This window comes from Grammomys surdaster, unplaced genomic scaffold, assembly GCF_004785775.1.
Source record: "Grammomys surdaster isolate TR1022 unplaced genomic scaffold, NIH_TR_1.0 136, whole genome shotgun sequence".
Classification (NCBI taxonomy): Eukaryota; Metazoa; Chordata; class Mammalia; order Rodentia; family Muridae; genus Grammomys; species Grammomys surdaster.
Window position 1 is genome coordinate 16,089,854 of NW_021604594.1, and position 20,373 is coordinate 16,110,226.

General features: G+C 41.3%; 1 protein-coding gene across 1 annotated transcript in view; it reads left to right on the top strand.

Annotated features, from left to right (window-relative positions):
- Positions 1–20,373, top strand: part of Stk39 (serine/threonine kinase 39) — a 266,502-nt gene that overhangs the window by 159,797 nt on the left and 86,332 nt on the right. The window contains exons 13-14 of the mRNA XM_028762995.1: positions 430–492; positions 2,336–2,403. Of these exons, the coding sequence (XP_028618828.1) occupies positions 430–492; positions 2,336–2,403 (131 nt within the window). The remainder of the gene's footprint in view (positions 1–429; positions 493–2,335; positions 2,404–20,373) is intronic.

The following is a 20,373-nucleotide window of genomic DNA, read 5'->3' on the forward strand; positions in this document are numbered from 1 at the left end:
TGCTTCTGTTGTTGTTTTTCCCCCACATTTACTTTTCTAAGCAACAGTGAAAAATTACTCGAAGTAGTGATGTAAAAGGCAGGTTTTGCTCACTCTTCATATCTTTTCATTAAGTCCCCCTTAATGTTAGATGGAATGATACTATGAGATCAAGTTGTTCTTTTAAAGTATGCTGTTTCTCATAAACTATGTGCGTCATCCTGGGATTGATTACATAGATTTTCCCCTTTCTCCATGAGATTTTGAATAGCAGAAAAAGCAGACCCTGTAGTCTAAGAGTGGCTAGCAGCATGTGGTACATACTTTACATAGATGTTGTTGCCTAAGGTCTTCTAAAAATTTCATCTTTGATGATCATGGTGTAATGTCCCAGACACTAACATCTCCCTTTGGCTTCCTTGTTTGTCATAACACTGGTTTTCATGACAGATCTCGGTGAACGCTGGTGGCATCCCCGAGCAAATACAGTCCCTCTCTGTGCATGACTCTCAGGTGGGTTCCTCTGACAATCATTTTTATTTGAGATGCTTTGTAGACAACTTCATAAAGAAGACAACTTCATCGAGTTTTAGACAGGCAGTCAACTTCAGGGTAGTGCTCCCAAAATCAGGGGCTTAAAAACAGCAACAACAGAAACCATCTCTTAAAGCAGATGTGGAGTATATAACTACTCTAAAACATCACTTACAAGATGTTCAGCCCTAAGTAACAAACTTTGGAGAAGGAACAGATTGCCCAAGTGCCTCTGGAATCACCAGTACTGTGGACAATAAACAAAGAGAAGAAAATGATTAAGTCTGTTACACTTTAGCCATCAAGCACTGTGGTTGATACTTTTCTCCCTTGTTTCTGATTAGATTTCTATAACTCCTCCTGGTGATTCTTTTATCATTGAGTTTTATGTGCCAGTTTACAACTTGTCTTATTAAAATAATAGTCCAGTGACTGTGCAGTGCCTGTATGTTGTGTACTTAGAACCTGTATCACAGGAGGCCCATGCTGTGGTTGTGTTGGGTGGTGAAGCTATCAAGGGAAGGGTATGGCATAGAGCCCTGGGATTGGCTCGAGTGTTTTGTTGTATAATGGTATTCTGATCATATGTCTTTCTGTTTTACCTGCTTCTACAGTTTATGGGGCAGCTGTGAACTGAGGAGATATTTAGACAGAAGGGCTTCATGACTATAGGAAACCTCTCTGAGGTCTGATAGCTACTCCTTATTTTTTATAGCTGCAGAAAGAGACGTAGAGGTTAACTGGTTTGTGCAAGGCCATGTAGCTAGCTACACAGAAACAGAAGTGGGATCTACTTTCAGTCTTTATACTCTATCATCCAACTTAGTCAAAGACTCTGAGGTAAACCATAGGGTTAGCCTCTCCATAAAAGACAAATTAGGAGGAAGCATGGGTCGAAAAGCAAAGGAAGTAAAGAGAATAAGGGGACAGTATTGATTAACATTTCATAATTCATGTCTCACTTTTACATCTCTTATTTTCCCAGCAACCTTTTGTGAGAAGTGGCTTACCTATTTTGTAAATGGAGCAACAGGCTCTGAGAATTACTTGCCCATGGTTGCGTGGCAGGTTACCAGAAGAGCCAAGCTTTACCTGAAATCTTTTATTTCAGGAGGTCTGGGTATTCACAGAATAGTCTGTGTCATCCATGATGGATGATCTGTATCAGGATGATAGGTGAGAAGTGTAGGGAGGATGAGCATTGATTAATCTGTGTTCACCCCCTGATGCTTATGTTTAATGTACTTAAGTCATCCCATCCCACCCGTACCCACACCACATATAGTCTTGGCATAGAACCTAATGATTTATGCATGATGGGCAAGTATTCTGCCACTGAGCCACATCCCTAGCTCTTGCTTTTTGAGACAGGTTCTTGGTATGTAGCCTAAGCTGTACTTAAATTTGCAATTCTGCTTCCATGGCCTGAATGCTGGAATTACAAGTGTCACAACCATCCTTGGCAAGGTTCCTTACCTTTGTGCATCTCCGAGGTCCAGTGCATGTTGGCTCTTTGTTCTGGACCAACAAAGTGCCACTTTAGATGGATGGCCTTAATTTGAACTAGATGCAGCAGTATTGTGCACAGAATCCATCTTATGAGTGAGGCTGTCTGTATGGAGCATTCATACCCACAGTATGATGTTAACTAAGCATCTTTCTGATCCTCTGGAAAGGTCGTGGGAAACCAAAGAAGACCTTCTGGGATAAACTCTAATCTTGAAGTTTCCAGAAAGGTCTATAGGAATCAAGAGATACTGAGATTGTATTTATCCTTTTCCCAGTAAAGCTTATAACATTGTTTGTTGTTTTCTTTTCAAAGGGCCAACCAAATGCTAATGAAGACTACAGAGAAGGTCCTTGTGCGGTCAACCTTGTTTTAAGATTAAGGTAAATAACATTATTTTGCATCCTTTTTTCTCTACAGTATTCTGACCTCCTCCTGTAACTTTTCATAATATTAGGATAAGATAAAATTGTTAACTCACTTGATTTTCCCAAACAACAATATATGCCACATTCCTGGAACTAATTATATTCCTTTCATTGCTTCCAAAACGATTAATAAGAGGAACGCTGTTTGAAAGCATCTGTAGGCTCTATATACACTTCATTACATTTTTTTCTCCCCTTGCTTTTTTAATCGTTTTTTTTTCTTTTTTCTTTTTAACAATGTAAGATCACAGTAAGAGATTTTTAATGAGTCTCTTTCACACTCCAGCAGTCAGTTTCTGACAGAAATAAACCATGCTTGTACTACAAGTTGCCTGTTCAGAACATTTTTCAGTGGCAGGTTTGATCAGCCACTGTGGAGACATGACAGATATATTTTGAAAGCACTTTCAATCTTCTAGGAAATGGATACAAATATGGCGCCTGACACGCCATAGCCTTGTGAATGAAAGCTGTTTCTATTTTAAGGCTTTTTTTTTCTTCAGTTTAAAGGTCTGTCTTTGCAGATGTTCTTTGTTTAAGGATGTAGTACCTCAAGAGGAAGCAAAATTGGGTAAACTTAATTGCAGCCAGCCTACTTTGCCAGGTCAGTCAGGATGCTATAACATTTCTGAGGGTATAAAGGGGAGTCATGGGTTCTCCTGACAGTTTTACCCACAAAGCTTTTGTGATTAATGGGCATATTCACAGCTTTGTCTGGGAAAAGTGCGTCTACAGCAAGGCCAAGGTTGATGTCCAACTTATGGAGTTAGCAGAGTCCATAGGAAGAGATTGCCATTGCTGTGAGCACCCCTTCCTTCCTACCGTTGTGCACCCTCTGCAGTGTGTTTATACATACCTTCTAAGGCTTGCCACAGGTGACATTTAAGTTAGAGTGGATGTTGAAACCAAAGACTGGAACTGTTAGAATGCAATAGCTTTGAGGAATATGTACAATTAGTGACTTTAGCTATTGCCAAAGGATGAAGTAGTCCATTTCGTGTTTTTGCCTTTGGAACCAGAGTAGAGATTTGTATATTCAAATTCAATTCATTGTATATCTAATTCTCTGAAAGAAAAACCTACATCAAATGAAAAGAAGGGAAGGGAATCTTGGTACATATTATTGAAGGTATTGTACTGGATACTTTTATGTCAACTTCACATTAGGTAATGTCATCTGAGAGGAGGGAACCTCAATTAAGAAGATACCTCCATAAGATCAGGTTGTAGACAAGCCTATAGGGCATTTTCTTAACTAGTGACTAGAGAGGGCTGTGCCCAGCCCATTACAGGTGGTTCCATCCCTGGGCTGGTGGTCCTGTATTCTAAAGAAAGCAGACTGAACAAGCCATGGGGAGCAAGCCAGTAAGCAGCACTCCTCCATGGCCTCTGCATCAGTTCCTGCCTTCAGGTTCCTGCCCTGCTTGAATTGTTGTCCTGACTTCCTTTGATGAGGAACAGTCATTTTCTCTACGAGTTGCTTTGGCCATGATGTTTCATCACAGCAATAGTAACTTGAAGACAGTTATATCAGACTTAATGATGTGTGACATGTACCCCAAATGGTTACATGAAACAACACCCCCTTACTGTTTTATCATGTTAGAAGTGCAGGGCCGGCTTTGCTGGATTCTCCAATATCTTAAAAGACGGTAACTAAGGTACTCTGCCTAGTGGAGTTCAAGGCCTTCTGCTAAGCTCACCTGGGCTGTTGGCCAAACTGAATTCTTTAGACCTGTAGACTCAGGCTTTTAGGAATACCTCATCCTATTTATTAGTCTTCTTTGTACCAAGGGGAGAGGGTTATGAAATAGGCTGTGTACATGAGGAAATAGAACTTTTAGGATCATGCCAGAGCTCTGAAATCCCTAGAACATCTCTCTAAATAAGGTCACATTAGAATGTAGACATCCTAGTGGAAGTTAAGAATCAAGCCTTGAGGCAGAGTGATTGGCATTGGCAATGATTCTGTGGAGGAAGCACTCATGAGCAGTTGCATAAGTTACAGGAAACCCGGTGTGGGCAGAGAGGTGGGCAGGGTATGAGGTCACACTTACTTTGGGATCCTGTGTAGCTTCTGGAAAAGATTTTTGCCTTCATTATTAGAGGGTCAGAAAGCCTGTGAGCAGAAGAGTGATGTGAACTGAGTTAAACTTTAACACAATCACTGCAGCCAACGTATAGAAAATGCATTTGATGTTTTTACATCAAATGTTCAGTTTATTTTCTGGCTCTATTTGGTGGTGTTTCTATCTGCATGGGTATTGGGGTGCTTTGAATAAATGACCCCCAAAGGCTTATAGGGAGTGGCACTATCAGGAAGTGTAGCCTTGATGGAATAGATGTGGCCTAGGGGTGGGTTTTGAAACTTAAGTGAGGGTTAGTGTAACTCATTATTCTGTCACCTGCTGATACAGATGTAGAATTCTTTGCTACCTCTCCTGCACCATGTCTGCCTGTGTGTTGCCATGCTTTCCTTCATGCTGATATTTGATTACACCTCTGACACTAAGCCAGCCCCAATTAAATGTTCTCCTTTATAACAGTTGCCATGGTCATGACCTCTCTTCACAACAGTTGAAACCTGAACTAAGACATGTAATATTTGCTTAATTTGAGGGAAGTGTTCTTATTGAAGAGCGATTCTAGTCCATTGACCTGGGAGTCTTCTCATTCATTCCAGGGTGGTGACTGATGGGGGCAGTGTGATCATTTTTGGAGAAAATATTTAAAGTTTACTCTAGAGTTTGACAGAAAATATTATCAATGGACTCCTAATCATTATTTCCTGAGGTAAACAAAAGAGTTCGAGTTTCAGGTTGGGGTAGAATCAAGAGCTTTGTTTTGGGCACATTAGGCCTGTGGTATCTATTAGATGTCAATGTTCATATCTCAAGTAGGCATCTAGATGTTAATAATCCCAAAGATGCAAGGAGAAAGACCACCAACCCAAATCATTATGGCCAAATTAATTAAAGCAAACATTTAATTAAAGCAAGTAATTAAGTAAAGCAAGCTGTTTTATTCATGAGTGGGGACTGCCTCCCCTAAAGGCTAGGTTCATGAGGTCAACCCTGGAAATGAGGAAGACAAGGTTTATGTAGCTCGGGTATAGGGCGTTCCAAATGGAGGATTTGGTAGGCAAATAGGCGAGTTATAGAAGCAGAACATAACTAGCTAGTCATAGCAACGCCCTGAAACGAAGACATGGCAGCAATGTGGTCGTAGCAAGGTAGTCAGGACAACAAGTAGTCATAACAACCTTTGAAACAAAGGTAGGGCTCCAAGATGCTTATTACAACTTTTTGAAACAAAATCATGTTTGCTGTTTTTTGGAACAAGCAGTATAGAACCATTTGGAGTTAAGGTTACGGGTTGGGTATAGCCCAGTTCTTGAGAGAAAAAGGCTTAATCCTAAGCAGGAATTAGCCTACTTTGTCTTTACTATAAGATAACCTTTAAGTCTCTGAGGTAGACAGTATGCTTTCAGGGGCCTTGGCTCACAAACTGAATTTGAAATGTCTGATGCCTCCACATGTAAAGCTAAAGGCTAGGACGGTTGGAAGGGAGAGAAATGTGACTTAGTTAGGGTTACTATTGCTATGATAAAACACCATGACCAATAGCAACTGCTATATGGCTTACTTGTCCAAGGGCTGTAGTCCCCTGAGAGCAGCCAAGGCGGGAACATGGAGGCAAGAACCAAAGCAGAAGCCGTGGAGGAGTACTACTTACTGGTTTGATCCATATGGCTTGCTCAGCCTGGTTTTCTGTGTTAAAAAAACCCGACTTGCAATGGGATGGCACTACCCACAGTGAGCTGGGCCCTCCCTCATCACTAGTCAAGAAAATATCTCCATAGGCTTGCCTATGGCAATCTGATAGAGATTCACTCATTCTCCCCTCCTCCCCCTCCATCCCTGCTTCCCCTCCTTCTCTCCCTTCCCTGTCACCATCAGTTCGTTTCCACCCCCCCCCCCCCAACCCCCCGTGTTTTTGTATGAGACAGGGTCTAGCTATGTAGCTCTGGCTGTTCTAGAACTCACAATGTAGACCAGACTGGACTTAAGGTCACAGAGCTCTGCTCTCCAAGTGCTAGGAATCAAGGCACATGACACCATGCCTGGTTTTGCAAACATTTTTCTTAATTGAGGCTATTCTTTTCTCAATAATTATAGCTTGATTATCAGGTTGATAAAAAGAAAAATAAACAAACAAAACAACAACCCTGTCTGGACAAGGTGGAACCCTTGTCTCACCTTCTAGCTTCTGCCGAGATGTCATTTTTGTCTGGCTTGAGCATGTTTGCATCTTGAGCATACTCTCAAAATTGCTGTGTACTCATTTGTGTAGTTGCTGTGTTGTGTCCAGAAAACCTTCATTGTAAGAGGCAGTGAATGACTACAGTTTCTGTACCCTGTCTTCTAGGAGACAATTCTTGAGCCTTGGGACAGGGGAGTGATAAAAATGAACCATTTGGAGAGCTGAACACTCTCTAGTCTGTTATTCTCTGGACATAGACTACTTGTGGTGTTCTGTGTTAATGGCCATCTACCACACAAAGAACCTCTTGTAATGACGGTTGAGACTCATGGGCTTGACGTTGGGTGGGTAGGGAGGTAGTGCTAGATCTGAGAGGAGTTGTGAATATGATCAAAATATACTATATGAAGTTCTCAAAGAGTTAATAAAATATTATTTAAAAACAAAATCAAAGATTAGAAAGGAGAGAGTTGGTCCTCTAATTAAAATGTAAAATATGTTTCCAAAACAGAGGGCTGAATACTCATCAATTACTGTTAGAATATGGAATACAGCAAAAACAAGTTTGGTCCAGTGTAATACATTTGTGATTTTGGCAAATACATTCTCAAACTGAATTTAAGATACAATGACAAGGGGGATTGTGATACATCAAGAATAGGCAAATTTTGTTTGTCTATGCAGTCCTCAATTGTACACCTGTGCACCCAACAGCAGCCTCTGCTTCCTCTGAAAAGACCCACATTGAATACCTGTGTTCCTGTCAGCCTCCTCCAGCTTCCCCTGAATATGTCATCTTCATTCTGAGAGTAGGAAATGGGGAAATCTACTTTGAAAATGATGCAGTCTACAAGAAAAGACAAATGCGTTGTGGGTCTGGGTAGTATATGTCTCCTTTATTCATTCCCTTTTATATTCATAGACAAAAGACCAAGGAGAAAAAAGTCTAATTTTCCATTGAAAAGGATTAGCTATCTTCTAAAACTGATACATTATATATAAGATTGAGAAAACATGTTTAAACCTTCGGTGTCTGTGTCAAGTGCTGGACATGGGTAAAATGTAGATTTTTCCCCTTTATGCACTTCACTAGTATTTTCTTTTCCATACTGTAAATATTTAGGTTATATGTAATATAAAATATGTATCATAGAATAAGAAACAAGGTCAGAAATGTTGGATGTGCTTCCAACAGTATGACCCCAACTAAGATATCACCTTGTGTTTCACATAATGTCAAGACATGTTTAAAACATTTTGGGATCAAGTCAAAAATTATGCAAATATTTTACAATTAATGTACTTTTAATCAAATAAAAATATGGAGCTGAAGAAGTGGCTATGTGGTTGAGAGCTTTTGCTAGCCTTACATAGCACCCCAGTTTGGTTCCCAGCATTCCAATTGGTCAGCTCACAATCACCTGAAACTCCAGCTCCAGAGGATCTGATGGCATTTCCTTATCTCCACAGACACATCTTCATGGCCCTGCACAAATAAAATTATATAAATCTTTTTCAAAAGTAGTCATGGGGACTGCAAAGATGGTTCAGCAGTTAAGAGCACCAGTTGCTCTTCTAGAGGACATGGATTCAATTTCCAGCACTAACATGATTGCTCAGAACCCTTTATAACTCCAGTCCTAGGGGATCAAGTACCCTCTTCTGGCCTCCGTGGGTACTGTACACATACAGGCAAACACTCATACACATAAAATAAAAATAAAGGAAACATTGGTCACATGTTTAACATAAAACATTCAGGTTTTAGAATCAAGTCATTTATTTGGAAAAATGGTAAGTTTATCAGTTGTGTTAATATGTCAATTCCTTTGTATTCAGTGCTGTTCATGCTTTGACAGCTTGACATTTAAAGTTTGCAGAAGTCGACCACAGCAATTGATGTATGTAGATTCGCAGACTTAGTGTGTCCCATTTATTGGCTCATAATGAGTTTAGCTTGTTCTAATGTAGCAGCAGCAGCAGATCCAGATGGACCAGCCAAGGCCCCAGGTGAATACACTAGGTCCTTGTTAGTAGAGGAAAGCTGTCTCTGGAGTGGAATTCTACCTTAACAGAAATTCTGAAGTACAACAAATCACTACCTTTATTGAATTACTGTTTTAATCTTCCCACTAAAAGGCACACTGTAGGGAATGCACTTAGAAAATTACGATTCCAGAAAGCACGCTAATCTGTTAGGAAGTGCTGGCCGCTGTGTTAGCATGAGCACACCAGAATTCTACTCTCATCATTGTTCATGAGGAATTAGTTAGTTTTCCAGCTGGTGAAATAGGGTTAATTGCATAATTCTCCAGTCAAGTGGCCAGGAGCCTTGATTAATTGCCCACCCAGGGGTTAAATACTATGGGCACTGAGCTGGGTTATGCAAAGCTCTTTTCTGCATCCTCCCCTTCCCTCTTCAACAAACTACTTACTTGCCACTTTCTTTATGCAAGATTTTGGTGAAGAGACAAAGATGAACCTGACAAGGTTTCTCCCCTCAGAGCGCCCTCTTCATAGGCAGAGAGATCGGATTCTACACAGTGTAGAAACTGTTAAGTGCAATAGAAGACAGATTAAAAAGAGAGCTGTGAGCAGTTAGGAGTAAGTGGGGGCTTTTTGTCTAGCTGTTATCTTTGGTTTGCTTGTTCCCATGGTAACCAGTGTTTATGCTTTCTGTAGCTCCATTTTGAGCAGAGAAATAGGTAGGAGGCATCTGGGGGCAGTGTCAGGCTGCTGGCTTCCAAAAGGGACTTGCAGTCCTATATTATTTCCGACAAGACTACTTTTGCCTCTCAATGAAGCGATAATGAATTATTTTGCAGGTGAGAAATTATTAGAAGACCAGTTTCTGGTCTGAAATATATTTGCCATGTTACTTAACTTTTTGGATGTTCTTGTCCAGATATTTTCTTTTCTTTGAGGATTGGAGGAATTGTTGTGTGTTTATTTATCATTAGTGGTGTCCCTCTGAATGGCAACGTGTCCAGTATGTGCCAAACACTATGATAAGCATGCTTTGTGCTTTGTCTTGTTAATCGTCATGTATTATTAAAACATCACTACCAGCACTGACATCTCACAGATAAGGAGGCAAGGTTCAAAGTCATGCAGCCGTGTGTCTTGTACTCTAAAGCCTTCCAGCAGAAATGGTCGTGCTCCTCATTCTCCTGAACACAGGAGTCTTTGTCCTTCTCTACTTGACCCTGCGGCCTTGCTTTCTTCGGTTCTGTCTTGAATGCATTTAGAAATGAATATATTCAGGATGGCTAAGCCTTCACTCTTCTCATTAACACTCTGTGTGAATATTCTTTTAACAGTGTTTCCTGATAAACTCATCATTAGTGTGACAGAAATGCCTGAAAATATTTTTCCTGGGGATGTTAAAGGCGATGATTGAATTGTCAGCCAGTGTTTGCGGTGCTAGGTAATTTCAAAAGCGTGTCCCATTGCTTGCATGATTTCATTTTTCCTCTCAATCTACACTTGCAAGCAACAAATGAAAAAGAAAGATCTGAGCTCTTAGGTGGATTTTCTGTAGACCAGATGCTACTTTGCCTAGGTTGGCAAGCATCTGGGTCTTATGCAAATCCAGTGTCTTGGTGATGTGATACAAAGAGACATGTAAATATATACAATACAAGGTAGTATAGGGTGTCATATTCTGTGTATGCAAATTATACCTTCTAGTAAACATGATAAATGAAGGATGGTTTATGTTAAGGAAGATTTGGTAAGGTAAAGGGAGCAAAACAGAAGATTGAAATTGACTAATTATAACACTCCAACTTAAAAAAATATATATATTTAAGCCAGAAGACACTGACTCTAAATATTATTGGAAATAAACAATGTATAGAGTTTTTTAAAAGCTATTACTATTTATTTATTTTCAAGTCATATATGGTCAGTTTAAGACAGATAGAGCAAGAGGCAACAAAAGAAGCCAGTGACTGCAGTGTAGCTCAATTGTGGCAAACTTGGCTAGCAAGCAGGAAGCCTCGACCTTATTCTGCAGTCGCCTGAAAAGAGGAAAAAGATCACTCATACTACTATCACCTCATAATAAAAATGAAATATTCTTCTAAGTACATGTTTGTACAGGGTTTACCTTTTAAAAATACTATTTAACATGCATTTTTTTTGGTAAAACAGCAAAGTCTTGGCTAGTCTGTTTTGTAATATGTCTTGGATTCATTTTATATTGATGAATTATCTGCACATTCCTTTTGGATGATTTATGTTTTAATTGAATGAGTCAAGACTTACAGTACCTAAAAATATATGCTATGGAGCTGCAGTGCATTTGCCTGCCATCGAGGAGGCCCTTGGGCTCAATCCCTGGCACAGTGGTGGAGGGGGGCATTTTTTGACATTGGAAGAATTCTTGGGTTTTGGAGAACCCATGCTGTATAATCAGGAGGACCTGAATTTTACCCCTAGCACACACATGAATTCCTTAGTGTGGTATTGAATGTGTAATCTCAGCTCTAGGAAAAGGAAGACAGGAGCTCAATGGCCAGTCATCCTAGTCTAATTGGCAAGCCCTAGGGAGCAGTGACAAACCCTGTCTCAACAACAAACAAACGGAAAACAATTACAGAAACAAACCCAAACTCTTGAGGAACAATACGGAAGGTTGACAACTGACCTCTACATGTATGCAGACACAAGTGTATGTGTACATGCACACACACACACACACATACATAGCAGCACACACCAGCACACACACAAACATTTACACATTCAAGCAGTGTACATACATTATGTGTTACATATTGCATATTCTGTGCCAAAGTGATGCTTAAGGAAAAAACAATCCCATCTGCCCTAAAGTTTTACCTTACTAAAATGTTCTTAGATTGTGAGGAATTTATAGATATGTAACAGAGTAAAAAATCAGAGCACATGGGGCCCTCGAAGAAGAGCTGGTTGTGGCTCATGGGTTATTGGAGGATGCCAACATCCCTGCAGCAGCAGACCTCATTGTGTGGCTGAGTCCTGCAGCAGGATCTAACTAACCAGCCTGCACTGAAAAACTGCAGGCATGGATGATGCCTACTCATGATTTGCTCACCAGAAGCTGAACACAGAGATCAGGGCTCATCCTGAAGTTTTGCTTTGGGGAGTTATTTCTAAATGGCATGTATAACAAGTCTTGCCTTGGCTATTTGCTTGGAGCACCCTGGGATATTGGGAGCTGCCATGCAGGGTTTGATAGTTGAAAGAGATGGGAAATTGACTTGCGTTCTTAGTATTTTATATAGCGCCCCATTTCACACAGAGAACTGATTCTTAAGACACATTTTACTGACTTTTTATGTCACCATGACTCACAGGATTGCTTATATGGACAATTCATCTGTTTTAATTGCCAAGGACCAGCCTGTTGGCTTGGAGAGGGGTTCTGAGGAAGGGATTTTTAGAGTGGCAAGCAAACCACTTGAAATTACATCCTGGGTGGGCTTTCAGACTACTCTCTCTTTGTGTTCTGAGACATCTTTCTCTTGCTATTCTAAAAACTCTCTGGATAGCTCATCTGTTACAGGTCAAAAGCCCAGTCTTCTATTTACATATTAATTCAGTTATTACCCCAGATTCCCTTTTGATTATTCCATGAATCAGCATCTCATGACCTTTAGCCCCTTGATTCTTAGAAGGAGACTGTAAGCACACTTTTTTTTTTTAAACGGTGCAAAACAATTCAGAGATCTGTCTGGTTTTGTTAAGCAAAGATAATAAGCCAATTTGGTGGGACCCCACCCTGAAATTGCCATTCCCATCAAGCCTGGGCCTGAACCTAAACTCCCTTTGTCCCAGGCTGACCTTAAACTCAGGAATTTGCCTGCTTTTGTAAGCACAAATAAAAAAACAAAACTTAGTTAGCTGGGATCTTGCCCTGTGATCACCACTCCCTAATCTCTTCTTCTTCTTCCTTAGTATCTTTCTGACAAGCTGACTCATAATTCAGCTGGCTCTGTTCTTTTAGATCCGTGAATCTCCTTATATAAGTCGTATTGCATTCTTATATTTCACATAGCTGAGAAGTTATATATTTTTGAACTTATGTTTTCAGAAGTTTTCCCCACAGCCTTATAGGCTGTCTTGAAGGTCTCAGCATTTACCATTTTGCGGAGGCCTTAACCACACCCTTGCCTCCTGGACTCGTGCTTGATTAACATGGAGTCATTAACCTTGGCAGAAGGACATTGCTCAAAGGAGGAACTTGAAGTTATGTACATTGTTACACAAACAAGCCTTATGCCCTCAGCAGCCATCAACACCTGTGGAGGCGCAGTGTGCCAGGGACAGGAACCATGTGATGCTCTCTGTCCCTTACATGGACAAGCTGGACTTTGGCATTTTATATCACAGCACAAAACACAGTTACTAGATTTTTTAGCCATTAAAATTTCCAGTCAAGTTGGTACGTGGGTATAATTTCTATCCTTTGTTCTTTTAAATATTTGCATCTAAAATAAATCTGGAGTCTGTGCTGCAGACTCTGAGGACCTTTTCTATGGGGAAGATATCAGAGAAACCACTGCGTTTGTGCATTCCTGAGCATCCTTTGTCTAGTATGGATGCCCAATTGGGATTGCTCCCTTAGTCTTGCCACCAGTATCTAGTGCCTCTTCTACCGCAGGGCCTCTAGTCTCAATGCTTACTCTTTAAAGAACCAGCATAATACGCTTCTTTTCCCAGACTTTTCTGTGATAGTGTGCTCCCCCAGTGTGGCACTTTGATTTCTTTAAGTGAAATTATCTCCACAGGCTTACAAGGAATGACACTATTTGAAAGTATTAGGACATGTGGCCATGTTGGAATAAGTGTGGCCTTATTGGAGGAAGTGTGTCACTGGGGGTGAGGGTGGGCTTTGGGGTTTCAGAAGCTCAAGCCAAGCCCAGGGGTGGTGTCTATCTCTGCCTGCCTGCCTGCCTGCCTGCCTGTCTGTCTGTCTGTCTGTCTGTCTTTCCCTCCTCCTCCCTCCCTACTTCCTACTGATCCAGATGTAGAACTCTCACCTTCTTCTCCAGTACCATGTCTGCCTGTGTTCTGCCATGCTTCTTACCATGATGCTAATGGCCTAAACTTCTGAACCTGTAAGCTAGCCCCAGTGAACTATAAGAATTGCCATAGTCATGGTATCTCTTCATAGCAATAGAATTTGTCACTAAGACACCTAGGAAAACTATAGCCCTCAACCCCTTTTTTCTCATTGCAAAAAACACTGAAGCTATGTTCTTCTAATGCACTCACTGTACTTCTTATTCAGCCTTTAAGTAGCTAAAAAATAGAATCCTTCATGCACCTTTATAGTTTCCAGGGTCTTTTCAAGGGACCTCTCATCTCACCTTGGAAAAGTGGGATGCACTGTGCCGTGTTCCATGAGCAGTCAGTGCCAGGAACAGAGCCCTAATATCACTGTGATGCATGGAGCAGAGGCCGCCCCTCCCCCTCTCCCCTTGTCATGATTCCACTGTCAGTCCAACCACCTCATGATTGGCAGGTTGCCTCCTATGCCGAACTGGGGTGGGTCACATCTCGAGACTTACACATCTTCCATGAAATCCTGCTCTACTCTTATGGGCCTTTTGCTTTCCTTCCATGCAAAACCACATCTTAAAAGTAGGAGACACCTTCAGAAGTTCGGGTGACATTTAAGTCAGTATTAATCACCTGATACTTTGACTGACAACATCCTGAAATTTTAACAAATGCCTTCATACATATTTTTTTCTCCTTTCTGCTGCTCTTGCAGAGTCTCTCTCCCTTCTCCTATTTTATATTCCACCCTTCTAGCTGGTGGTAAGGTAACCTTCCACTCTTTTAACAGTCTAAAAATTCCCCCCAGTTTTACCAGGGGCGGTTGACTCTTAGGACCTGTCCCCTTGATCGGAGCTGAATAATTCCAGAGACTGTTTGCAAAGTTATTTCTGTTCTCATCTACCATATCCCTGGAGATAATGAGGGGTAAGGTTTCTCCTTCAAATATTGGGTCTTGGAATTGTAACAAGCATATTTCATTTGGGGGTTTTCTGTGTATTAACTTTTCTTTCCCAGCGGAAGCAGACTTCTTGGAGTATAATTTCCACTTCATTTTGCAATCCTCGGTTCACTAGAATACTTTGTCCTTCTTGGTGAAATTCATAGTTAACTGGTTTTGTGTGGGAAGTCTCTGCTGACCAGTGAACTTTGGGTGGTTTTGGCATTCATCTGCCATTGCTGACATTACAGGTTACTGCAAGCCTTGGAACCTAAGCAGCACAGACTGGTTCTCTTTCAGATGTGTGGGTCAGAAGGTCACTGTGTATAGAGAGGTCTGTGTGGATACTTTCTTTCTTCATCGTCCCCAACTTCTAGATGCTTTTTGTGTTCTCCAGTCTTAAGGCAGCAGCTGGATGCCTCTCTGTACCTGTTACGTCCTCTTCTGACCACAATGAGGAAGTCAGTATTGTCAAGGTCCCTTGTGGTTCAAATAAGCCGTCCAGAGTAACTTCAATCAAAAGTTCTCTAATCCCATCTTCTGCATGGGGTGATGCACATGAGTTTTTGAGCTTCAGCCCTGGATATGTATAGGTCTGTAACTCTGTGATGAGAAAGAATCTAAGTGTTTCTCCTCAGTTAAAGGTGTCCAACTTTTTTTCTGATTTGTTATACATACATACATACATACACACACACACACACACACACACACACACACACACACGTGTGTGTGTCCCTAATCTGCCTCACATCTCTTGCAGTTTCTGAGCCTGATATCTAATACCCCTAACTCACTTGAAGACAGGCAGTGAAATTTCCTGATTTTGTGTTGTTATTATGAAACAATTGAGGGGTACCCAGCTTTTTTTAGCATGTCACATGCTACAAAGAAAGTGGACATGTGTATGATTCTTAATTATATGTCTTTGTAATGTACCAGGAACAATTGTAGGGAAATTTCCATCACCAAATATATTAGAAACAATGCTAGAGAACTTACCATTACCTCCCTCCTGTCCTCTAAGGGTAAGATGATACATGGTAATTTGTGGAAGTGTGTTTTCTATCAGCATCTCCAAGGGAAAGGCTCAAGCCCACATATTTTTCTCCTTTAGAATCTAGCATCCAGTTATTTGTTGGTATATTTGTAGAGTACATTAAATCTTTCATAATTACAAATAACCATTTCCCTCCAAATGGCAGATTATTTCTCAAGGAAAACTATGAACATAGACTCAGGGTGAGAAATAGGGTACAGTCAAGGAATCCCAAGTTTTCATTCAGAGATGAAATGATCACTATTATGGATAGAATTGTTTGCTACCTAACTCCATATAAGACAATGAGTGTTCCGAATGCCTGCCTGCCTTTTCTGTACTTCTAATGGTGTAGAATAAATATTAAAGTTATTCTGAATTACAACTGCAAAACCAAGTGAACAAAAACCTCAAAACACCAAAACTTGATTTAACTGGAGTCATACTCCAAATTCTTATCTGAGTCAAAAATTCCAGTTTGTGTTACCTGATCCCGAAGGATCCTCATTTAAAAATTACTTAGCATAGCTAAGAATGAGAGATAAAGCCACCCCCCCATACATATACAAATACATTGGCAAAGACTGTTAAAAACCTTATGCTGAGGTGTTTGAATTTCATTCTGTAGTAAATGGAAAATAATAAAATTTTTGGAAAAGATCTGGTAAGACAATTGTCAGGCAATTTGTAAACTTAAAAAGTCAACTTCATTGGTAACACTGAAACATTAGAAATGTACTCCAGTTGTTATTGGGAGGAAGCTGGGAAGGAAATGCTTAATGTAGAAGAAGGTTGTTTTTCAGCTTACTGTCCTACAGAGCCTGTCTTCTGTTGAACTTATTTCACATTGTTTTCTGTTGAGCATCATTGGACAATGTCAAAGAATGTCTGGGCTAAGGCCTAATAGTTAAAAAGATACATGATCAGTGTCTTAGTTAGGGGTGAACAGACACCATGACTAAGGCAAGTCATATAAAGGACAACGTTTAATTGCTGCTGGCTTACAGGCTGAGTTTCAGTCTAGTATCATCAAGGTAGGAACATGGCAGCATCTAGGTAGGCATGGTATAGGAGGAGCTGAGAGTTCTCCATCTTCATCTGATGACTGCTAGCAGAATACAGACTTTCAGGCAGCTAGGATGATGGTCTTAAAACCCACACCCACAGTGACACACCTACTCCCAACAAGGCCACGCCTAATAGTTCCACTCCCTGGGCCAAGCATATACAAACCATGACAGTGAGCAATGTCAGCAGGATAAGGCTAGTTGTTGCATTTGTAAGTAGTGAAGAGCCCTGTCTTGACAGCAGCTTGTTGCATTAGGACATTGAGATGACCATAAAAGTTGGAGTTGACTTAAGTCGGTGGGATTCTACTGAGGAGGCTGCATGGGTAAAGGAAGCTGTAAGTCTAATCACTTGGTAACTTTACTCAAGAAATAACCCATGGAATTCCAGAGATGGGGCAAGGAAGACAGCAGAATCTACATTCGGTGTCATGTCTGGGTGTTTGTGGCTGGTGGTCAGGTGATGGGAAAGCTAGGAAACGAGGCAGATGTCTAACGGCAGAAGGCCGAGAGTCCATAGGAAAACAACAGAAAGAACAAAGCAAGAGACAGTGATTGGATGGCACGGCCTTTGACGTAGTGTTTTCCAGCAGATTTCATGTACCCATTCCCTGGACAGTGCCAGGGTCTACAGGTGACCTAGGAGTGCAAGTTTCTTGATCCAGGTTCCGCAGAAGTGATGATGATGATATGCAAACTGAGGAGGTGGGAATGTGATGGTGTTAAGGAACCATGGCGAGATAAAAATATCTGTCTCTTGATAGATTTTTTAATAATTTTTTTAATCAGATACATAGAGTAAGCAGAGATTATGTCTGAAGAGTTCAGCAGCTAGCACTATAGAGATACACGGTCAGACCAGTCTCAGCATCAGCACTCCATCAAAACTTTTGTGGTTGTTTAAGAAGATTAAACAACTCTTGGCTCTTGGCAATCAGTGAGTCTCCAGTGAGCCAAGTAGTAGAATAATTTCAAAAGGAAAATAGGAGTTTCGATAGAAGTATCAAGAAATTTGTGTATCAGAGATATTGTCTGGCACACCTGCTCACAAAATACTTGTGGGAACCCTTTTCAAAATCTTATGCCTTGATTTTCTTTGCAAATATATGTCTCTTTTGTAAAAAGTCCATGAAGGCACCTGCCCTGGGTGAAAAATGGACCTTTCTCCCCAACACATGGGCCTCTCATAAGGTTCCTCTCTGATGGTCATTGGTGAGTCAGAGCATCCTGCGTTGGGACCTTGGAGGTGGCTTCTCTGCCCCTATGCGCAGGACCGTGGACCAGCTGTTTGTGTGATTCCTGGAGACTCAGGAGTCAGACTCTGTTTGCTGAGAGCTGGCTCTAGCTCTAGAGCCCCTTGCAGAGGGGTAGATGGAAGGTCAGCCTGGTGAGAGGGCAGCTGGTGTTCCCAGCCTCCTTGCCTCTCTCTCTTTATGATTCCATTACAGGGCTTCGCTCCCTCCTCTGAAAGAAAACGTCTTTCTCTGAGAGTGTTCAGATGAAATATTAGTCCCCTAAAAGGCTTGAAATGAATGTTTATTACCACAGCATGGGCTGTACCACTTTAAACTATCACATTGTAAATCACACTTGAGATCTGAGCCAGACTGGCCTTTGACTGCATTAGCCTCACTGCTCCGTGGCAGGGAAGTGTTGTGCTTCACTTGCAGTATTTTTAGCAATGTCCGAGTAAGCCAAGAAGAACTGGTTTTTGGTTTGTATTCTATTCCTCTCGTCTCTCCTTTCCCTGAGTAAAGATCAGAAAGAAAATAGGAAACTGTAAACATTGGTACTAAAACATACTTAATAATCCCACATTTGTTCTTTTTCAGTCTGTACTTCGAGGGGTAAAAATGAAAATTTTAACTTTTGTTAGTCCTACTTGTAAAGGGTCCTGTTGGAGCTTCCTTCCCCTTTTAGCATCGTGAGCACTGTCCCCTGAGACGGTTACACCCCAGGTTGTCTCTTCTATAGAGACTTGGGTGGGGCTGTCTGAAGAGTTCTAGGGTAGTGAGCTTCTTCCCTTCAGCTGAGGTGGTCAGAGACAGTCCTTTGGAAGACAGTAAGGGTCAGAGGGCTAGAGTGCAGTTAGTTTCCACTTTAATCTTTCGCCACACCATGTCGCCACACATACACAAGTGTGCATGTACAGGCATACTCCAAAGCCACCCCTCCTGTGCACCTTGCCAGTGTTGATGGTTACTTGCTCAAGGAGTAAGGAATTGTGAAATGCCTGTGTTCCCTCCTTGCAAGCACCTCAGTAGCTAGAGTCACTGTCTGGGGGCACCTTTAATTGCTGTGGGCAGTGTTATGAGACATAAAGTTTGGCCTTTAACAAACAGATTAGACTTCTGTTTAATAATGTAGAGACATAAACACAAGAAATACCAAATAACTTAGACAAAGGAATGTATTGTGGATATTCAGGCAGTGCAACTGAGCATAGTATCGTAGTGTAGTGCGTGTCAGTGTGACCAGGAGGAGTCAGCTAAGGTCTCTGCTGTGCTGTGAAGGGCTTGAAACAAGGACCTTTCCCCTGCCCCTCAAAAGCCAGCTGCTTTTATGTACACATCCCTGCACAACTCAGAAGAAAAGAGCCATATGAAAATGGAGTGGGTAGATATGGAGGCCCCTTGGGGATCCTGCTTTAGGGAGTGGGTGTCAGGTGCTCTGCTGTAAGCCTTCCAGCCGCGCCCTGCCAATCAAAAGGAAGGAAATTCTCTGCGTGCAGACAGCACAGTTTTGGGACTGACTACATTATATTTACTATTCTAATTTCAAAGTGATCAAAACTCTTTTATTTAAAATATTTTTGTCGGTCGCAGTTTACTCTACAGATGAGTACACACTGGGTAGCCCTTATCTGAAATGCTTCAGACCAGAAGCATTTTGGATTTCAGAACTGATTTTTAGATTTTGACGTATTCATGCATACATCTACATGTAAGTGTGTAGATACAGCATGAGCTATCTCAGGAGCTGGCCCCGGGTCTGAACGCAAAGTTCACTTAGGCTTCAGAGATGTGTATGTGCACAGCCTGCAGGTAATTTTATACAGTGTTTCTTGCTGCGCCTATGTCTTGAGTCAAACCCATCAAACGATGACAGGTGTGCAGTTTTCGGCTCATGATGTCACACGAGTGTTGGAGAAGTTTGAGACTTTGAAGTGTTTTGGCCCTTAGCCTCTCAGATGTGGAGGGCTCAACAGATAGTTGGGTTTTTTGTTTGTTTTTTTGTTTTTGTTTTTTGGTGTTTTTTTTTGATGTAATGCCTTTTCATGCATCCTACAGCCTGTGAGGGTGTCCTTGGTATGGATGGCCTTTCTGTTTTACTTTCCCCTGTAGGCAGATCAATTCTTTGGTAACCTTGTTTTGCATATTTACCAGAAGGAGTAAATGATCTATCAATGTAATAACTTGAAAGGAGACTGTAGAACAGCTGCTTTGGTTTGACAGTAGGCCCCTTTGGATTGTCACCTGGTGGGGCTTTAAGACGGGAGTGTGTCGTTGCCAAGTGCCCTGTGGCTTGCAGCTTTCCTGTCTTCTGATAACAGACCAGCGTGCACG